General features: G+C 44.5%; 2 protein-coding genes across 5 annotated transcripts; one reads left to right on the plus strand and one right to left on the minus strand.

Annotated features, from left to right (window-relative positions):
* Positions 1 to 5,369: 5,369 nt before the first annotated feature.
* LOC128409387 (zinc finger protein OZF-like) lies at positions 5,370 to 12,217 on the minus strand. Its single transcript, XM_053379825.1, has 3 exons — positions 12,157 to 12,217; positions 10,227 to 10,390; positions 5,370 to 8,912 (listed from the first exon to the last, which is right to left on the minus strand). Exons 2-3 carry the CDS (start codon positions 10,357 to 10,359, stop codon positions 7,525 to 7,527), a joined length of 1,521 nt encoding a protein of 506 aa, XP_053235800.1. The 5' UTR covers positions 10,360 to 10,390; positions 12,157 to 12,217; the 3' UTR covers positions 5,370 to 7,524.
* A 189-nt stretch (positions 12,218 to 12,406) lies between these two features.
* On the plus strand, positions 12,407 to 18,554 carry LOC128409389 (zinc finger protein 260-like). Of its 4 annotated transcripts, none has more exons than XM_053379833.1 (3): positions 12,407 to 12,571; positions 14,801 to 14,922; positions 16,206 to 18,554. In XM_053379833.1, the coding sequence occupies exons 2-3, from the start codon at positions 14,889 to 14,891 to the stop codon at positions 17,672 to 17,674; spliced, it is 1,503 nt and encodes a 500-aa protein (XP_053235808.1). In that variant the 5' UTR covers positions 12,407 to 12,571; positions 14,801 to 14,888; the 3' UTR covers positions 17,675 to 18,554. The 4 variants fall into 4 exon arrangements, with proteins under 4 accessions (XP_053235808.1, XP_053235809.1, XP_053235807.1 ...); XM_053379834.1 differs by having other exon boundaries at positions 14,840 to 14,922; XM_053379832.1 differs by lacking the exon at positions 12,407 to 12,571 and adding an exon at positions 12,593 to 12,932.
* Positions 18,555 to 21,541: the final 2,987 nt, after the last annotated feature.

A 21,541-nucleotide genomic window follows, 5' to 3' on the forward strand; every position in this document is an offset into this window, starting at 1 on the left:
TTGGACAGTGAGTTCTCACAGATTTAGGGGGCACATTAAATGAGGAGGTGGGAAGTCCCATCACATGAGGGATTGTTGCATCCATGTATGCAACAAGTTCATTGAATCCCACTCAATGAACCAAAGTTAATCATGCATTTTCATTTCAATGGGTCTACTCTGAGTAGGACAAACATTGGAAACACCCTAAAGTAATACCTCACTCTAATGAAAGTGTTTTGTCAGGAAAGGCCAAGCCAAGCTTACATGTCCTCCCCACCCTCCCAAACTGACCCATGTTGAGACCAGAGAGCCACCTTCTGCAAGTTCTCATAAACATGTTTTCCTCCAACTTTGTATTTGGGCCTTAAGCCACACAGAGACTCCAGGATGTTGCCAAGGTGATGCTTCTCCCCCTTATAATTATTCTTCTTCCTGCCAAAGGTCCGGGGATTTAACTAGAGATCTCCTTTGAAAAAAATCAACTAAACATCAGACTCAAGAGCAATATGAGGTAACTTCTTGCACTGGACCTGAATGGTACTGTCTGAGCACTTGAGGTCTTTCCTAGTCCTAGGATTTCAGTAATAGTAGTCATAGCTATTTAAGTACTACCTTTCTTCTGACATGCCCTCACAGCCTCAGTTGGTTCGTGCACCCAAGAGGGCATCTCCCATTATTCTTCCACATCAGCCCTCCATTCCTCCTTCTAACTCCCACAGCAGAACGGCCTCCAACTGTCACTTTCCCAGAGTTCCAATTTCCTTGGCAACCATTGTCAAGAATGCCTAAAACTATTCTGACTAGATGACTTCCCTCCACCACTCCCTGAGTTCCATATTTGTCCTTTTCTACTGCGTAATTTATATCAATCAGATATCACATTTGTTCATTATATCCCAAGTCTTTGTTACCTTCAAGTGCTAGATAAGCCCTGTTAAAGGGTTCAGTTGTTTAGAGTGGTCTTCCAAATACACTATAAATTTCCCCCACTCTTTATTAAAGTCTGGATCTTCCTGGTTTCTGATTTCCCCAGTCATTTTTTGCCATTTCAGCCTAGTCCATCAATTTAATTTGCCATTCCTCTATGGTAGGGACCTTGTTGTCTTTCCATCTTTGGGCCACAAGCATTCTAGCAGCTGTCGTTGGGTACATAAACAGCCTTTTTCTGCTGCTTCAGTATTTCTGCACCTATAATTCCTAATAAGAAAGCTTCTGGTTTTTTAACAAACATTATCTTAAACATTTTTTTTTCAATTCACTATAAATCATTTCCCAGAGTTCTTTCATTATTTTACAATTCCACCAATTTCTAAGTCCTATGTCTGGTTGGGGGATAATTTTGCTTTGCTCTGTGCTCATAAAGGAGCCCTGAGCTGTGATAAAGCAATATGTTTTAGACACAACTATGTGTGTTTGAGTTCTGCAGTACTGGATATAATCAATTTTGAATATTTTAAAATATAAATGGCATCTTAATATTTTGTTGTCAGGTGCTCCTTTGTATTCAGATCAGGCCTCAAAAAAATAATGTAGCATTTGGGAATGAAGATGCAGCCTAGAAGTTCAGCACTGGAGGCCAACACAGAGAAAACCTGAACACCTACCATGTATTTCCTCTTTGTGCTCAGGTAGGTGGGCACAAAGGACACCCAAACACTGCAGAAGACCAGCATGCTGAAGGTGATCAGCTTGGCTTCATTGAAGGATCCAGGCAGCTTCCTGGCTAGGAAAGCCACTGTGAAGCAGATGGAAGCCAGGAAGCCCATGTAGCCAAGGGCAATGTAAAACATGGCAACAGACCCTTCATTGCACTGCAGGGTGATCTCTCCAGGGTGGGAGTGCATGTCAGAATCTGGGAAAGGGAGAGACATGCCCAGCCAGATGGTGCAGATGACAACTTGGACACCGGATCAGGAAAGGACAATGGAGTTGGCCAGACCCCAGCCGTCTCCTCACTGAGTTCCCTGGCTTGGTGGCCAGGAAGGCCAGCACCACAGTGATGTTTTTTGCTAATACAGAAGAAACAGCAACTGAGAAGATAAGGCTGAAGACTGTTTGTCTGAGAAGGCAGGTCACTTTCCTTGGCCGGCGTATGAAGAGACAAGAGGATAAAAAGGAAAGCAGGAGGAAGACTAAGAGGGTGTAGGAGAGGTCCCAGTTTTTGGCTGTGACTATTGGAGTTTCCTTGTATTCAATGAAGATTCCTAACACAATGTCTGGCATTACAGACAGGAATAGGGCAATGAAAGCTAAGCTGATCCCAAGATGTTCTTCATAAGCCAGGAAGGTTGAGAACACATTGATCTTGGTCCTTATTTGGATGCTGATCTTCTGGGCATTTTGTGCAATGTTCGCCATCTGAAGAGGACCAATTTGGCATGCCTTCACCCATTTTTATGCGAAGGGTCCAAACTGCACCGCTTTAGATGCATCTGTAGATCCTGGTCTTGGTGGCTCCATGTTCTGACACAGAAGGTGCTGATGTACGCAACCATATCTGCTATCACTTTGGTGCCTATTTAAAACCTTACTTTCTGAACATGGGTTGTAAGTAGAGACAGCGCTAGGTCAAGACATTTTGATGACTGAGCTGAAGGACAAGCTGATGCCCTCTCACAAGGCACATGCAGAAGCCAATCAGAATGGCAATTGAATCTTATTCCCAATACTGGTGAACGTAGTGTATCTTCCACTGCACTTGCAGGCAGCCAGCTAGTGTAGGGGGTACAGGGCAGGACAGCTGGCTCTCACAGCTCTGTCCTGTCTCTGCCCCATGGCATCTGCCACCTTAGGCAGCTGCCTCACTTTGGGGGTGACCTTGAGTGGAGATCATTCAAACAGTCTGCATATGTATTGAATGTGAAATTGCTTTTCTATATGGAATTGTTTTAATATAGGAAATGGTCCTACTATATATTTATTGTTGTTTCATAGGAAGAGTTCACAAATGAAAGGAAGTGAATAAATGAAAGGAAGTTTCATGTGCTCATGATGTTCAGAAGTAACTACCCCATGTTGTGTTTATATTCAGATACAGCCCAGATATTGTAAAAGTGAGTTTTCACAGATTTAGGATGTGTGTTCGTGGGGGAGAGGCAGAAGGTCCTGTCATGAGTATACTTTGCTTCAAGCATGCAACAAGTTATGTTCTCGTGTTCTCAAGTTAGTAGAATCCCACCCAATGAACCCAAGTTACTCATATCTATTAATATCAATGGGTCTACTCTGAGTACAAATAAGGTTGGTTACAACCCTAACACTCCATATTGTGCATGTATATTCATATATGCTCTAAAATAATACAGTGGTACCTTGGGTTAAGAACATAATTCATTCCGGAGGTCCGTTCTTAACCTGAAACTGTTCTTAACCTGAGGTACCACTTTAGCTAATGGGGACTCCCGCTGCCACCGTGCGATTTCTGGTCTCATCCTTAAGTAAAGTTCTTAACCCAAGGTACTACTTCCGGGTTAGCTGAGTCTGTAACCTGAAGCGTTTGTAACCCGAAGTGTTTGTAACCCAAGGTACCACTGTATATTGGTCCTCTTGACTATTATGAAGCTGTTTTGTCGGTAAAGGCCAGTCGAAGTTCACCTTTCCCCTCACATTGGCCTATGTCAAGATTAGAGAGCTACTTCTGCAAGTTCTCGTAAACATGTTTTCCTCCAGCACTGCACCTGCTCCTCAAACCACACAGAGACTCCAGGATGCTGCCAAGCCAATGCTACTCCCCCTTATAATTTTTCTTCTTCTAGTCAGGGATTTAACCAAAGATGGACTGTGGGGCAAGGTGATGTAACTTCTCCTTGCACTGGGCCTGAAATGTTTATTCAGAGTCTGTGTTTTGCATTCCCCAGTGCAATGACTTCCATATTGTTTGAGCACCTGAGGTTTGAGCTGCTAAAGTTCATGTCACTTTTTGTCTGTTTTTTTCCATGTACAATGACGCTGAACAACTTCCTATTCCCAGGATTTTGGTCATAGTAGTCATAGCTTTTTTCATGCTATTTTTCTTCTGACATGCCCTCGCAGCTTCAACTGGTTGCCAAACCTAAGAAGGCACCTCCCACCCTTCTTCCTCACTAGCCCTCCATTCCTTTTTTCATCTGCCCCTGAAAAACTGCCCCCTGCCCCAATTGTCCCTTCGCCAGCATTCGAATCCTTGGCAACAGTCACCAAGGCTGCCCAAAATTATCTAGCCTTGGTTAGATGATTATGTTTCTATTTAATTTAAGATATAAAGGCCACTGAAGAGTATGTCATGAGTTGCCTTCTTCATTCAGTGAGAAAGAACACAGAACTCTTAAAGCAGCCTTTCTCAACCTGTGGGTCCCCAGATGTTGTTGAACTACAACTCCCATCACCCCTAGCTAGCAAGGCCAGAGCTCGGGGATGATGGGAGCTGTAGTCCAACAACATCTGGGGACCCACAGGTTGAGAACCACTGTCTTAAAGTAACCAAAAGTCTTGCGGCATCTTAAAGTCTGAACAATTATATTATAGAGCAAATAATTTCATTGGCTCTTCAGTTCTACGAAATGTTGAACTGGTTCCTTGTTTGTGGGTGGGGGGTGGTTCTCATTTAATAATAATAATAATAATAAATTTTATTTATATCCCGCCCTCCCCAGCCGAAGCCGGGCTCAGGGCGGCTAACAACAATAAAACAATACAAAAGTACAACACAAACAACACTCTAAAATCATTCATTATAAAATTAATTAAATTCAAGCCACTGGCCACCATTGGGCCAGAGCTCCGCGAAGATTGCCGAGGGAGGGAGTCAGGCTGTGCCCTGGCCAAAGGCCTGGCGGAACAACTCTGTCTTGCAGGCCCTGCGGAAAGATGTCAAGTCCCGCAGGGCCCTAGTCTCTTGTGACAGAGTGTTCCACCAGGTCGGAGCCACAGCCGAAAAAGCCCTGGCTCTAGTTGAGGCCAGCCTAACTTCTCTGTGGCCTGGGACCTTCAAGATGTTTTTATTTGAAGATCGTAAGTTTCTCTGTGGGGCATACCAGGAGAGGCGGTCCCATAGGTACGAGGGTCCTAGGCTGTATAGGGCTTTAAAGGTTAAAACCAGCACCTTAAACCTGATCCTGTACTCCACCGGGAGCCAGTGCAGTTGATATAGCACCGGATGAATGTGATCTCGCAGCGAAGACCCCGTAAGGAGTCTCGCTGCAGCATTCTGCACCCGCTGGAGTTTCTGGGTCAGTCTTAAGGGCAGCCCCTTTACTCTTTAAAATTATATTTTAATTCTTGTTTGGTATAGAGGCAGCTGTTTTCCCACATGTTGCTGTCTGCCTTGCACTGCACTTTTAGACCTACATAGCTGCCTTCGATAAGACAGCTCTAGATGAGCAAAAAGAACAAGTGTGCCCACCTCTACCTTCATTTAATGAACACCATCAGACTGGTGTTTTATTGAGGGTCTATTCTGCAACATGTTCTTGACATAGCATTAGGGGGAAGGTGCATTCTGCATTACTTTGTCCTGTGATGCTTACCCAATGCTCCCCCATTGCTTGAGAAGGCTATAGCAGGAGAAAAATATACTATCCACTGAATACATTGCAAGCACATCTAAATCTCTCTAAGAGTCACGGCTTCCCTCAAATAAACCCGGATACTGTAGTTTATACACCAGAGAGCTATGAGTCTGGCCAACTCCATGGTCATTTCCTGTTCCAGTGTCCAAGTTGTCATCTGCACCATATGGCAGGCAATTTCTTCCTCATTCCCAGAGTCTGATATCATCATCATCATCAAACCTTTTATTGGCATCACATACAACATCCAAAACAAATCAATACAGAATTACCACTTCCCCAGTGGCACAAAACATTTGCTAAAAGAAAGGAGGCAGAACAGTTTACCATCACATCTCTTGGTCTCCAGGCAGATCAGATGTCTGGAGTGTATTTCGACGACAAAAAACCTTGCCTGGACTAATCACCCTGCAGTGCAATGAAGGGTCTGTTGCCATGTTTTATTGTGCTCTTGGTTACATGGGCTTCCTGGCAGCCATCTGATTAAACAGTGGTTTTCCTAGCCAGCGCCCTTTCCTAGTCTGTGCCCATCAATGACGCCAAGCTGATCACCTTCAGCATGCTGGTCTTCTGCGGTGTTTGGGTGTCCTTTGTTCCCACCTACCTGAGCACCAAGGGGAAGTACATGGTAACTGTGCAAGTCTTTTCTATCTTGGCCTCCGATGCTAAGCTACTGGGCTGCATCATTATTCACCAAATGATACGTTGAGGCCTGATCTGAGTACATTTGCCTGAGTTCCTGTCATCTTTACCTGTGATTGGAGGTTAGATTAGCACCACCACCACCCCGTCCTGATGACCATTTGTACTAGCAATAAATTCAACAGACAATAATAATAATAATAATAATAATAATAATTATACCCCACCCTCCCCAGCCAAGGCTGGGCTCAGGGCGGCTAACAAGCAATAATAAAAACAAGTTGAACGAATACAACTTAAAAACAAGAATTAAAATACAACATTAAAATACTGAAACATTAAAATATTAAAATGCAGCCTCATTACAAGAGGAGAAAGGAAAATGAAAAAAGATCTGTGACGTGAATGTTGTTCCTTAAAACTAGCATTGTAATGCATTTCTTGTTTTTCCACATAAATAAGGAAAGAAATCACTCCTTAATAATAAACTGTGAGAAACTGAATTTTCAATGGTTTCATTTCTTTGGGGTTGGGATGCATGCGAAGAATTTTCCCTCTTCTGGAAAAAAGCCAAATAAAGGTTATGGGAGTCTGAGGTATAAAAGGACCGTGAGAGATCCAGCAGAACTAGGAAACAGCTCTCACCTTTGTCCCTAGCCCGCTGGAGATCATCGACCAGCGCGACCACGGCAGTTTCTGTCCCATGACGAGGCCTGAATCCTGATTGGAATTCCTCCCAAGGAAAAACCAGACCAAGTGTCGAGAGGATCCCGATCCTGCACAGAAGCGCCAGATTTGGGGGCTTGGTTGAAATACAGCCTTGCTTGAGGATAGGTGCTCTCATGGGGACACCCCCGTGGCGCTTGCCTCCTAGGTAGGTCAAAAGGAAAGGGTTAAAATGGGTATGATGTGATTGGCCAGTGAGAATGCAAGGGGGGGTAAAAGTTAGAGTGGGAGGTTTTGAAAGTCAGTTGAGGTTTGGGAGTTGAGAGTTGAGTTCAGTTGGGTTGAGGTTTGGGAGCTGAAGAAGGAAGAGGGAGGATTAGGTGTGGGTTGGTAGAGTTGTATTGTGAGAGAGTGAGAGGAATTGTGAGGTGGAGTCAGATAGATAGTTGGAATAATCAGTTTGGAGTTGGTAGAAACTAAGAATAAGAAACTGACAAGAGAAAAAATAACTGAAAGCATAAGCTTGTTCCTGCATTTAAAAATAAACTTGAATATTTGTTTATGTTAACAACTGACTGGACTCCGTGTGTCCCCGTAAGATACGGGGTGGTGGCAGCGGAAAAAGCAATGGCAGAGGTGTGGCTACTAGCTGAACCACTTTCTACACTGGACACGTTTAAGTGCTTTTTCATCCTGTGTGAGTTTGTTGATGTTTTCTAAGTCTTCCTCTTTGACTGAAGATCTTCCCACACTCCATACATTTAAATGATTTCTCCCCTGTGTGAATTCGTAGATGGTTTTTAAGGTTTCCACTGTGACTGAAGCAGTTTCCGCACTCCGTACATGTAAATGGTTTTTCTCCTCTGTGAATTCGTAGATGTTTTATGTGGGATCCTTTATCTGTGGAAGTCTTCCCGCACTCCATACATTTAAATGGTTTATCCCTTGTGTGAATTTGTAGGTGTTTTTTAAGGTTTCCACCTTGATTGAAGCACCTTCCACACTCATTACATTTAAATGGTTTTTCTCCTGTGTGAATTCGTACATGTTGTGTATGGGATACACTATCTGAGGAAGTCTTTCCACACTCCATACACTTAAATGGCTTCTCCCCTGTGTGAATTCGTAGATGTTTTGCATAAGATCCACTATCTGCGAAAGTCTTCCCACACTCCATGCATTTAAATGGCTTCTCCCCTGTGTGAATTCGCTGGTGTGTAGTAAGGTCTTGCTTCCACCTGAAACATTTTCCACACTCCATGCATCCATATGGTTTCTCCCCTGTGTGAGTTCGCTGGTGTAAAGTAAGGCGTTGCTTCCACCTGAAACATTTTCCACACTCCATACATTCAAATAGCTTATCCCCTGTGTGAGTTCGTTTGTGTTTTGCATGGGTTCCACTATCACTGAAAGTCTTTCCACACTCCATACATTTAAAGGGTTTCTCCCCTGTGTGAATTCGCTGGTGTGTAGTAAGGTATTGCTTCAACCTGAAACACTTTCCACACTCCATACATTCAAATAGCTTCTCCCCCGAGTGAGTTCGCTGGTGTGTAGTAAGGTAATACTTCCACCTAAAACATTTTCCACACTCCATACATTTGAATGGCTTCTCCCCTGTGTGAATTCTTTGATGTGAACTAAAGAATGCACGATCAATGAAGCACTTTCCGCACTCCAAACATTTAAAAGGTTTCTCCCCTGTGTGAGTGAGTTGGTGTTTTGCAAAGTTTCCACTCTGACTGAAGCTCTTTCCGCACTCCATACATTTAAATGGTTTTTCTCCTGTGTGAATCCGTTGATGTGTTCTACGGCTTCCAGAATTAGTAAATGTTTTTCCACACTCCATACATTTAAATGGTTTTTCTCCTGTGTGAATCCGTTGATGTGTTCTATGGCTTCTAGAGTTAGCAAATGTTTTTCCACACTCCGTACATTTAAATGGTTTTTCTCCTGTGTGAATCCGTTGATGTGTTCTATGGCTTCTAGAATTAGCAAATATTTTTCCACACTCCATACATTTAAATGATTTCTTCAGTGAAATTCCAGGTGAATTCTGACTATTGTTTCCATCAGCTGCTTGGGGAGGAAAGAAAATCCTGTTAGGCTTCCAAGGAAGAGAAATAAGTAACATAACACACATCTGGCAAAAATAGCACCTCTTATTTCTCTTATGTTCTCCCTTTTCATGTTCCAATTTTTTAAGAATACACCTAACATAATGCCAAAATATAGTAATGCCAGGTGTTACAATATGGGAAGCAAATGAAAACTTCTTTCCACAAGCACCTCCTTCCCCGTTCTATCTCAGTTTTCCTCGCTCGGCAAAGCCCACAGCAGAAGAGCCCGTCCGAGCACTGTGGACTCTCCCGGCCGGACTCCAACTCTCCTCCCCGGACACTCAGGCTGGCGCCCTTGAGACCATGGTGCCCTGGCAAGCCGCGCCATTTGCACCACCGGGTAGAGACAGGCCTGCACACATCTAGTGAAAATAGCACCTCTTATTTCAATATCTCTCCCTTTTCTTTTCCATTCTTTTCAGGAATGCAGCTATAATAATGTCAAATTATTATAATGCCAGGTGTTACAATTTAGGCAGCAAATAAAAACTTTCCTCTTTTCCCAGGCCTTTGCCTAATTAAATCGTCTCTTTAAATTGGGGGAGGGGTTCTGTTTCAGTTCTTACAATGTTTTGTATTTTTCTATTTTCTGTGGTGCTTAGATGAAGGGTGGTATATGAACAATTCTATGTACACTTGGAGGAGACCATAAGGGTCACCTTGTCCAATCTTCTGCAGTGCAGCACGACTTTGCATCCAACCTCTGCTTAAAAGCCCCCAAGGAAGGAGAGTCCACCACTTTCAGAGGATGTCTACTGTCAAACAACTTTTACCATCAGAAAATTCTTTCCGACGTTTAATTGGATTCACATTTCTTGTAATCTGAATCCATTGCTTCAGGTCCTACTCTCCAGAGATGATGACAACAAGCTTGCTCCATCTTCACATGGCTATGTGAAGATAGATCTCTGAAGATGGCATATCTCTTCTCAGTCTCCTTTTATCCAAACTAAGCATATCCAGCTTCCTCAGCCATTCCTCATAAGGCTTGGTTTCCTGACCCTTGACCATGTTAAGCTTGTAGTCTACTAAGGCCCTGAGACAGGTACTACTGCCAAGCCAGGTTTTCTGTTTTTATATTGCAAGCTGTGCAGTGAAGCTTAGATGAAGGGTAGTATATGAGCAATTCTATATAAATTTGGAAGAGACCCTCTTGTGCAATCCCCTGCAGTGGAAATAGCACCTAAAATTCAAAAGCCTGGGGAAAGGTTTTCCTCTTCACCATCTACTGACCCATCTATGTCCCCATCTCCATTCCCCTGGAACTCACCAGATGTCTCTGAGGCCCCTGGGAGAAAATGCCCAGAGGTTTTGGGGAGGGATGCAGGAGACAGTCCGACCAGGTCATCTGCCCATCTTCCTCCTTCCATCCTTGCTAGGTTGGCAGGTTCAGCTGCTTTCATCCTTCCTGAAGAGTTCAGACGCTGCAGGTTCCTGGGAAGGAGGAAGAAGCAAAGGCAGCCTCAGAGGCCCTGCAGGGATTCTCCTGCCCAAAACATTCTGCAGCCTCTGGAGGAGAAGGAGAAGAAGAGGAGGAGGAAGAGTTTGGACTTGATATCCTGCTTTATCACTACCCAAAGGAGTCTCAAAGCGGCTAACATTCTCCTTTCCCTTCCTCCCCCACAACAAACACTCTGTGAGGTGAGTGAGGCTGAGAGACTTCAGAGAAGTGTGACTAGCCCAAGGTCACCCAGCAGCTGCATGTGGAGGAGCAGGGAATCGAACCTGGTTCACCAGATTACGAGATTACCGCTCTTAACCACTACACCACACAGACTCTCCAAATGGGGAACCCCCGTCCCAACAAGAGCCCCATTTTTCAAGTTTCTTTGGTGATACCAATTCAATCTGTGCTCTCCCCGCCAGGGCTTGCTTGTGAGTAAATGTGCACAGGGCTGTTCTGCATATTCCTCCTCTTCGGACACCCCAAAAATGCACCAGGTGAGAGACTTTGGAGAAGACTGCTCCACTCCCTTCCTCCAGCCAGGGCTCTCTTGACTTTTCTGCTTACTTGGGGGGCTGCTTTCCCTTCCAGCCTCCACCCATCCATTTCTCCTTCTTCACCCACAGTCCCTTGGAAAGGCAGCCCCAGACCCCTGCAGAGATTTCCCTCCCTAAGTGGCACCCCAGCAACTCCTCCTACAGGAAAATAAGGGTGACTTCCTCCTGAACCCCAGCAGTCATGCCTGGAAGAGGATCTTCTTCACTCCACCATTAAAAAACACTCCTTTCCTTTCCTTTCCGGACTACCTTTTCTCTCTGCCATCTTGGAACTCTGGCAATGCAGTCTCCCTCCCTCCTTCTCCCCCTACCCGTTTAGGGGAAGGGGATGCAACTCTGAAGAACATCACCAGAGTCCTCCTGGATCAGGCCAAGGACCCACCTAGTCCAGCCTCCTGACCTCAGGGTGACCAACCAGATTAAGGTGGGAAACTTCTTTGCATGCCTAAAACTCCCAGCATCAATCCCCAGCCAGGTAGGGCTGAGAGGAACTCCCTGCCTGCGAAACCCCCCAAAAACATTGTTGGCAGTCAGAGTCAGCAACACTGACCAATGGTGGACCAACACTGGTGGACCAATAGTCTAATTTGTGTCATGAAGATTCCTACCTTGGGAGTCCCAGAGGGAGAAGCAGTTTCTAAGTAGGAAAGAGGAGAAAGGGAATTGAGACCCCCCCCTTACCCCCGTTTATGGATGTGACTTCAAGGAGACTCCTGGGCAAGAGGGAGAAGCCAAGGCACCCCCTCCAGAGATTTCCTCGTCCAAGAGGGAGCCCCTTCTCTCAAGCCCCGCCCCACATATCTGATCACGTGACACAAGCCCCCTCAAGTGTTTTATTGTGGTGGCCAAAGCCCTCACGGCCCCATGGAGCTGGAAGGGACCCCTAGGGTCATCTAGACCATCCCCGCGCAATGCAGGGGTCGCAAGGGAAGTGTCTGCCACAGATGGAGGCCCACCCTCTTTCCCCACTTGGAATCCCCCCGTTCTCAAGGGGCGCCCACTTCCGAGCCCCCCAAACAACCCCCCCCCCCGGGGGTTATGGGTGGGTGGGGTGTGCTGGGACCTCAGAGGCCTTGGGAACCATGGCTTCCCTTCCCCCCACCCACCCAGGGGATCCTCCCATTCATCTCTCAGCCCCCCAACTGCTTACTCTGCACCCCGCCTCGCCCCACAGCCTCCCCTTCGCCCAAAGGACTCACCGCCCCAGAGGCCTCCCAAGACAAGCAGAAAGAGGAGGCGAGGCGGAAGGACGGAGAGAGGGGCCTTTCCCAGGCCGCTCTAGGCAACCGGGCTCTCTCGCTCTCCTTAACCCTTACGTGGCCGCCCCTTCTGATCTCGCCACTTACAGAGTGCGCTTTTGCAGAGTGCGCTTAGGGGGGTTTTGCACGCAGCAGATCTGGCAAGAACGGAACAGGCTACACTTCCCAGAAACCTCTTTGTCTTTTTTTTTTTTTTAAGGCACCAAGAGACTACAATTCCCAGCAGCTCTTTATCTCCCAGGCTCCCTTGCAGCTGCAATGCGGGTGGTCGGCTGCCTCTGTTGCAGGAAGGATTTGCAAGATTTGCAGCGTGCTCGGCGCGCGAAAGCCTCTGGTGTCCACTTTGCAAAAGCTGGTAAGGGTGAGATCAGAAGGGACCCCTTTATTTCTGGGGGTGGGGGGCGCGTTGACCTTGGATCATGAAGACGAGGAGCCCCTTCTCGAGTGATCTGAGTTTTTGCTTTCGCTTCTCCCTCGCATGATTTTGCAGCCGCTAAGAAGGGGAAGGGGCCTTGCAGCCCGGCTTTGTCCTCCTGGAAGGCGACCGAGAGAAAGGATAGGGTCTTTACAAATTAATTATCAATTATGTAGGGAGGTGGGGCTCGACAAGAGGGAGATTCGCCTCTCGCTAAGATGGAAGAGGCAGGAAGTGAACGGTGGCGAGCTGCAAGGCGTTTTGCATTTTCTGATCTAGCAAACTTTTTGAAATGTTTAAGGTAATGGTTTTGTTTAACTTTGCTGCGTCAAATGTGCAGTCTGTATTTGACCGCCTTTGCAATGTTTTCTTTTGAAAATTTCTAAGGTAATATACGTTGCTTTGAATGTGTATTTTATATACAGTATTACTTTACCCAGTAACGTTTTATTCTGAACTTAATGTGTTGCAAACCGCTCTGAGATTTTTTTTTCTTTTTAAAATATATAAATCAGTATGACAATGACATGAATTACAGTAATAATTCTATACAGAAAAATATTTTGCAGGGTGCAAAGGGCCCCACTTTTCTCTTTATTGATTGTGTGATTTTGCAGAACTGTGCGTTGCCCATATTTTTAAGAAAGATCCTTTGGCCTCTCCAAATAATTTTATATACACTTGCAATCGAAATTATTCAATCCCCATTGCAAATCAGGTTTATTATCAAGGTTTACAGACTTTCAGCTGTTTGCAATGAGCAAATCAAACAAAAGCAATTGAAATAACTCAAGGCAACTACGGTTGTACCTTGGAAGTCGAACGGAATCCATTCCGGAAGTCCATTTGACTTCCAAAACATTCGGAAAGCAAAGCGCGGCTTCTGATTGGCTGTACGTAGCTTTTAGAAGACATCTGAAGGCAGCCCTGTATGGGAGGTTTGTAATGCTTGCTGTTTTTGTTATATTGTTTATAACATTGTTTATATATTGTAAGCTACTCAGAGTGGCTGGGGAAATCCAGCCAGATGGGTGGGGTATAACAATAAGAATAACAACAACTAATTATTATTATTATTTATGTACTTTATTACATTTATGACCCAATTTTTCCCTCCAAGGAACTCAAGGTGTGATACATGCTTCTCCCTCTCCCCATTTCTTCCTCACAATGTTCCTGTGAGGTACATTAGGCTGAGAGAGAGTGGATTTAGTCTAGCACTGTCGCAGGAACCCGCCCCCCCAATCATTCAGTTTGTACAAACTTCTCACACACTCACACACTACATACGCTACGCTTCTGTTATAAATTCATAGAAAATCAACCATACATCGGATTTGCACTGTTCCACTTTTATTTTACTCCATGAGGGAAGGACTACAAAAAGGGGAAGGTTTGATACAGGCCAGCCATAATCACTTGAGCATACACAGAAGCCCTGCCCAGTTGCTATGCCAACCCTGATGGTCCTAGACAGAAGACCATCAAGATCACAAAGAACTTCCATGTGGGAGTGGATTCAGCACAGACTGGAACAAAGGACAATAATCAGCTCTTCCCTCTGGGGGCAGGAAACTGCAAACTCCCCTCTGTCACCTGGAAAGTACTCATGTGGAGGGGGAAAGGGGGAACCAGCCAGGTGACAGGACGCTCAGGTTACCACCACAACTCCTCCCTCAACCCCTCCTTTCTGTGATGTAGGTGTGATGTATCTGAAGGGTGGTCTTGGGTTACACCCCTTCTGTGATGTATGCATGATGTTTCTGGGGGTGGTCTTGATCTACAGGGTGGCAATTTCAAAAGTCTTTATAAGGCCTTGCACACCATTTTACTGGGTCCTTCCTCTCTCCTGCAAGTGAGGGGAACACCCTGTTGCAACAGATCAATAAAGGCCAAGCCTACAGGCTGCTGTTTTGCTCCATGTTATCCTGGTTGGTGTCTTTGTTTTTGTCCAAGGGAGCCCTCGGATTTTTCCGTTAACAGCACTCTTAAAACTACCCTGACACCATTCTACCCCACACTGGTAATCTGTCCCCCCCTTCCAGGCCTTAAATCTGAAGATAATGTACTCCAAGCTCCACCTTCTTCCTGATTACTGGCTTTGAGCTGTTTATTTGGGGGAATATGGGGATTCAGCAAGTTCTCTCTTTCTGTTTCCTTCTTTCTCAGCGTCCAGTGACCTTGCAAGATGTTGATTGGCTTTTTCAGAGATGAGGAGGGATTGCTGCTGCAAAACTGAGCCTTGCATGGGAGTGTCATGGAGGAAAACGAGGAGAACATGAGCTGCCTAGGTAATATATACATATATATATAATAAAAATGGCACAACAGGCAAAAGGAAAAGGAAAAAGCATACTCAGTTCTTAGACGAACTGGTATAAAAACAGCCCAAGGCAATAAAACATTTTGGGTCTTTCAGTTGAGTGGATGGAATGAGTCGTTGCTTCCCATATCTATCTACCATGGGAGCAACCACAAGGATCATCATAATGGAGTGAATTAACAAGGACACACTGTGCCTGTCTCTCCCCTGACACAGGTCATCATACAGGGTGACAAAAGCAGGAAAACCAGTTTCGTCCAAGAGCACCTGGATCTAGTCAAAGATATATATCGTATTTTCCTCAAATTCATTTTGTCCTTAAGGCAACATACATTTTTTTTAAAAAAAATTAAGTACTGCACTGACGTAGTCGTGATACAATTAAAATTTAGTTACCATGTTTTTCTGTGAAAAAGACGGTGCTTTTTAAGGGGGGTTTTCTTATACACAGATATTCAAGAGGGGGGACACATGATTGGTGGCAGTCGCAAGCAGGAGATTGTCAGCAGCAATTAGGCATGTGATTGGTGGCTGCAGCAAGGCCTCCTGGCGATTGGCTGGTGCAGCAATTTGGTGGGCGATTAGTGGCTGCTGGCTGTGAGCTTGCTTGGGATTGGTGGCTTTGGAGAGGCGTGCAATTGGCAGTGGCGGTCAGGCGGATGAGCGATTGTCGGGAATCCTCCTCACCCAAAATAGCTTAACAACTCTGGGCAATCTCTCCCCCCCCCCACTTACTTTATTTGTGGTCCCTAAAAATAGGGGTTGTCTAATGCACAGAAAAATATGGTATCTCCCTGCGTAACGCTAAATATCTAATGATTAACCGTTCATTTAACATATATATCAGATTTTAAGTCAGCAAGAAACTGGCCAAAAGGTTGGGTAAGTGCAGTTTTTCGAGAGCTCACCATGAACACCTCCCTTGTTCTCTTAGAATGGCAACGGCACCCATCTGAAAGGTGCTGGAACTGAATTCTGGCTGGAAAATAGCCAATACATTAGTGCATGGGAGCTCCGCTCCTCCTTAAAATAAGATTTTTATACTTCACAGTTCTTTTGGCTGTAGCTCTTAAAGGCCCCCTCTTAAAGGTTCAGAGAACTGGGGGTTGGGCAAGTCAGGTGATTCCAGCCCCTTGCATACACACACCCTTTCTTATCTTTGTGCAGCATTGAGTTCCATAGATGAACGACACAAATATTCATTGTTTCCAAAGTTCACGTTCTCATTTTCCTGTTTACCATTTGTCCCAGGAAATGGCATCGGGGAAAATAACATTTGTAGTTCTTCTGGGAAGTGTTTCACTGGGAAACTTGATCTTGTCAAACACCAGAGAGTCCATCATGGACACAAGCCGCACAAATGCCTGCAATGTGAGAAACAGTTTGCTCTACGGTGTCAACTAGTGAGACACAAGAGGATCCACAAGGGAGAGAAGGAATACGAATGCCCTGAGTGCAAGAAGACGTTTACCTGCTCAGAAAACCTTATGATCCACCAGAGAGTCCACACGGAGGAGAAACCTTATGAATGCAGGGAGTGTGGCAAATACTTTCCCCAAAAATATAACCTTGTGATCCACCAGAGATCCCACAATGGAGAGAAACCTTATGGGTGTGGTGAGTGTGGCAAATGTTTTTCTCAAAAAGCTTACCTTGTGATCCACCAGAGATCCCACACTGGGGAGAAACCTTACGGATGTGAGGAGTGTGGCAAACGTTTTTCTTTAAAAGCTCTCCTTGTGATCCACCAGAGATCCCACACTGGAGAGAAACCTTACGAGTGCATCGAGTGTGGGAAATGGTTTGCTAAACCATCTACTTTCAGGCTCCACCAGAAAGACCACACTGGAGAGAAACCTTACAAGTGCATAGAGTGTGGCAAATGTTTTTCTCGTAAAGTTCACCTTGTGAGGCATCAGAGATCCCACACTGGAGAGAAACCTTATGAGTGTACCGTGTGTGGAAAATGGTTTGCCGAACAATATCCTCTCAGGCGCCACCAGAAAGTCCACACTGGGGAGAAACCTTATGAATGCACAGAGTGTGGCAAATGTTTTTCTCAAAACACTAACCTCGTGTCTCACCACCGGAGAGTCCACATGGGAGAAAAACCTTACAAATGTATGGACTGTGGAAAGGGCTTTGCTGAAAAAGGTGATTTGATGAACCACCAGAGAGTCCACACAAGAGAGAAACCATACAAATGCATGGAATGTGGGAAAAGTTATGCTTTCCACTCAGCCGCTTTGTTACACAATAAAATCCACACTGGAGAGAAACCCTATAAATGCACAGCGTGTGGGAAATGGTTTGCCAACCAATCTTCCCTCAGGCAACACCAGAAATTCCACACTGGAGAGAAACCTTACGAGTGCATGGACTGTGGGAAGTGTTTTGTTGCCAACTCTACATTGGTGATCCACCAGAGAGTTCACACAGGAGAGAAACCTTACAAGTGCACCGAGTGTGGAAAATGTTTTCAACGCGACTCACACCTTGTGAAACATCGGATAATCCATACAGAGGAGAGAAATCATAAGTGCCCTGAGTGTGGGAAATGTTTTCCTGACAAGTCTACCTTGGTTGTCCACCAGAGAGCCCACATGGGGGAGAAGCCATATAAATGCACCGCGTGTGGGAAATGTTTTACTTACAGTGCGAGTTATAGAAAGCACCAGATAATTCACACTGGAAAGAAATGTGAGAACACTGTCTCTTGAGAATGGGGCATACACTATCTGGCATAAGGTCCAGTGTTCTCCCCCACCACCCATAACAGTAAATTTTAGAAAGTACCAGGGATTAAGGTGGGGGTTAATTTTCTCACTGATAACACCATTTTTAACAAAGGGATACAGGGTGGATCCAGGAAATTACAGGTGGGTTCCCAGAATGTCTGTACATGGAAAACTGCTGGTAAGTTTTAGAAATAAAACAACTTTGCATACAGTAAGAGAGCTCAAGAGACTCTTTTGAGGCTCAAGTTTTATTTCTTGATGAGCATGGGCCACACAGACTTTTCTTTTTAATGCATTACAAACACACATTGCAGGATGGGGGTACCTTGAAAGAAGTTACTGCTATTCCCACCTTGTATGTTACTCAGATGTAGATCCCATGGAGTTTAATGGAGCTTTTCCCCTGAGAGCTGTACAAATGATGAAAATAATAATTTTATAAAACTATCATTTCGATGATTCCATTTTCTTTTGAGTCATTGCCCAGCCACATTGAAAAGGCCCATGGCTAGGCATGATGATTGTGATTCATCTTGAATTGTTATTTAGGTAGATGAAAGAAGATATTGGGAGACATTTAATGAATAGGAAAATCAGTGTCTCAACAAACAAAGACATGATATTATGATGAGGGCTGATCGGAAGAGCTATATGATATTTGATTGGTTCAGGATGGTGACAGTGGGTTGCTGTAACAGTGGGTTGGTGACTACTCAGATTGCTGCAATCCTTTGATGGTCAAATGAAATCACATATGTAATCTAGAAGTGTATATTGAACATAGCTTTCAATGTGTTTCTTCACATCCTCATTTTTGAGGCTGTCCCTTGCATTTGTAGTTCAATAAAGGCCTGTCTTTTCACTTGGAGCCTGCGCTCTTTTCTTTTTATTTTCTGGGTGGGAGACCTTAATTCAAGGAACCCCTTTTAAATTTCTCCAGCACAGCAATCCTGAGATCTACGTTGCATCCAGACACATCAAAAAAGTTTCAGGAAAACGTGTTGTAAAATGTTCATAATGGGAAATCACGTTGGCGAAAGATGGAACTCCACAGCGTCATCTGGTGTCACAGTGTTATAACACATTTAACAGGTTTTTTAAAAAACCTGTTGTACATGAGTCCCAGGTATAGTGCTTCATTTGTCTAGGGGCAAGAGCAGCATTTGAAATGTTCTAAAGACTAGGTGCATTTTGCAACTTGCCATGATCCAATTGCTACCGGTTTTGGATACGTGGGCACATGTATTGCGACTGAGCCCCGTCACCATTTGGCATATGGTATTAAAGCATATACCTAAGAATGCATAAAGGTAAAGGGTAAAGGGACCCCTGACCATTAGGTCCAGTCGTGGTCGACTCTGGGGTTGCAGCACTCATCTCAGTTTATTGGCCAAGGGAGCCGGCGAACAGCTTCCGGGTCATGTGGCCAGCATGACAAAGCTGCTTCTGGTGAACCAGAGCAGCGCACAGAAACGCCGTTTACCTTCCCGCCAGAGCGGTACCTATTTATCTACTTGCACTTTGGCGGGCTTTCGAACTGCTAGGTTGGCAGGAGCAGGGACTGAGCAACGGGAGCTCACCCCATCGCGGGGATTCGAACCGCCGACCTTCTGATCAGCAAGTCCTAGGCTCTGTGGTTTAACCCACAGCGCCTTACAGACCCGCAAATCCTCCTTGGTCTCGGAATCACTACTGCCCTTTCCTGTCAGAGTATTCCCTCTGAGGACCCTTTTCCCTTTAAACACTGTGTGGGACTGCGTCTTTTCTATTTTAACAGTGTTCTGTGATTCAGACCCTGAGAGCATATATACTGAAAGTCCTCAGCTCTCCCTCCTGTCAGAACGAACCCCTCACAGACCAGATATGAATCTCTCACCCAGTCTCTCACTCCACTCCAACTGTCTCCCTTGGAACTCTAGCCAACCAGGAGCTCTTGCTAGTTAACTGTTTGCTAGCAGTGACTCAACCTGCTCAATAAACAAACTTCCACCACATGTCCCACACCTGAAAATCATTGCGTAGGCAAGGTTGCATATGCCAGCCTCGATGCAGCGATGGGCAGGAATTGTAAAAAGGTATTCTGGGGTTCCTGTTTCAATACGCAAATATACGTGTATCATACACACAGAACCTTATATACTTCATAATACGATTAAGCTATAAACACTATAAAGTTCTAAACATAACTATATAGCATAACACTTGACTATATTTTACATCTTTAGATAAGCATTGCACTTTAAAAACACAGGATCTAAATACATTTTAACCACTTTTAAATTTGCATTTTAACTAATTGCATTTCAAACAATTACATCTCATCAAATATATATATAGCATGATTGCCCCTGTACTTATCTAAATGTTTCATTGTGACAGGGCATCTGCAATCACATTATCCTTCCCTCTGATGTGGGAGACATCAAAATTGTAGTCTTGCAGTTGCAGACTCCACCTTATTAGTTTGCTATTGGTACCTTTCATTTGGTTTAACCATTTCAGAGGGGAGTGGTCAGTACAAAGGGTAAATGTTCTTCCCCACAATATGGCTTTAACTTACCAATAGCCCATACAAAGGTCCGTATAGTTAAAACAATGGTTTTCCCAGTAGTGATGTATGGAAGTGAGAGCTGGACCATCAAGAAGGCTGATCGCCGAAGAATTGATGCTTTTGAATTATGGTGCTGGAGTCCCATGGAGTGCAAGAAGATCAAACCGATCCATTCTTAAGGAAATCAGCCCCGAGTGCTCATTAGAAGGACAAATCGTGAAGCTGAGGCTCCAATACTTTGGCCACCTCATGAGAAGAGAAGAATTCCTGGAAAAGACCCTGATGTTGGGAAAGATGGAGGGCACAAGGAGAAGGGGACGACAGAGGACGAGATGGTTGGACAGTGTTCTCGAAGCTACAAACATGAGCCTGACCAAACTGCGGGAGGCAGTGGAAGACAGGAGTGCCTGGCGTGTTCTGGTCCATGGGGTCACGACACGACTAAACAACAACAACAAGCCCATACAATGACTAAACAGTAACTGAAAGGTGTTCCCTCTCCAAGAGTTTCCTACTTAAGTATAGGACGGGGTGCAGATGTCCCTCCTCCCCATTCTGGGAAAGAATTGCCCCAACTCCTATATTGGAGGCATCCATGCAAGGGGGCGGGGAGAAGTGTGTCAATCTTTCACAAGACCATTTGATGACAACCTGTCAACAAACCTTTTTTTCCTTGAGGGCCAAGAGTTCCTCATCTGCATTCTTTAAGAACAGCTTGAAGAGAAGACCTGGAGAGGCAAAAGTGAGTGATCAAATGAAGTGCATTCTTGTGATCCATTATGCAGGGTGGGGCTTACCTGGACCCTGCAAAATTTTATTCAGGTTGGCACCCCAGGGCACCTGTGGTGAGGCTGCATGGGTCCCTTTTGTTTTGTTTTTTTCCAAATAATATTTATTATTTTCAGTAAATAAACATAGTAAAGAAAGAAAAGATTAACATTAATAAAGACAAACAAAAAAGAAAAGAAATAGAAAAGAAAAAAGATACATACAACATATTACCACTTAATTAATTAAAATTAAGTACCATCCAATTTCATAAAAATAGTATTTGACTTCCTCGAATCTCTTCCATCCGAATTTCTTAGTAATTATATGTAGCAGTTTCCAATATCAGTGTTTCAGAAGATCATATCACAGTCCTAATCATATTACATAGCTTTCCTTATCGTACATTTTCTTATTTATAAATTTAATTCCATTTTAATCCTAGGCCTAATTGTTTCTTTCAAGTAATTACATATCTTTAATATTACAATATTTATTCAAGTAGTCTTTAAATTTCTTCCAGTCTTCTT

This window comes from Podarcis raffonei, chromosome 2, assembly GCF_027172205.1.
Source record: "Podarcis raffonei isolate rPodRaf1 chromosome 2, rPodRaf1.pri, whole genome shotgun sequence".
Lineage (NCBI taxonomy): Eukaryota > Metazoa > Chordata > Lepidosauria > Squamata > Lacertidae > Podarcis > Podarcis raffonei.

Bases quoted from the DNA above. Each gene is read 5' to 3' on its own strand.
- LOC128409387 (XM_053379825.1), bottom strand. From the start codon at position 10,359: ATGAAAGCAGCTGAACCTGCCAACCTAGCAAGGATGGAAGGAGGAAGA. The intron at 8,913-10,226 runs GTGAGTTCCAGG...CTCCCCAAGCAG, and splicing joins AGGGGCCTCAGAGACATCTG to CTGATGGAAACAATAGTCAG.
- LOC128409389 (XM_053379833.1), top strand. From the start codon at position 14,889: ATGGAGGAAAACGAGGAGAACATGAGCTGCCTAG. The intron at 14,923-16,205 runs GTAATATATACA...CATTTGTCCCAG, and splicing joins GGAGAACATGAGCTGCCTAG to GAAATGGCATCGGGGAAAAT.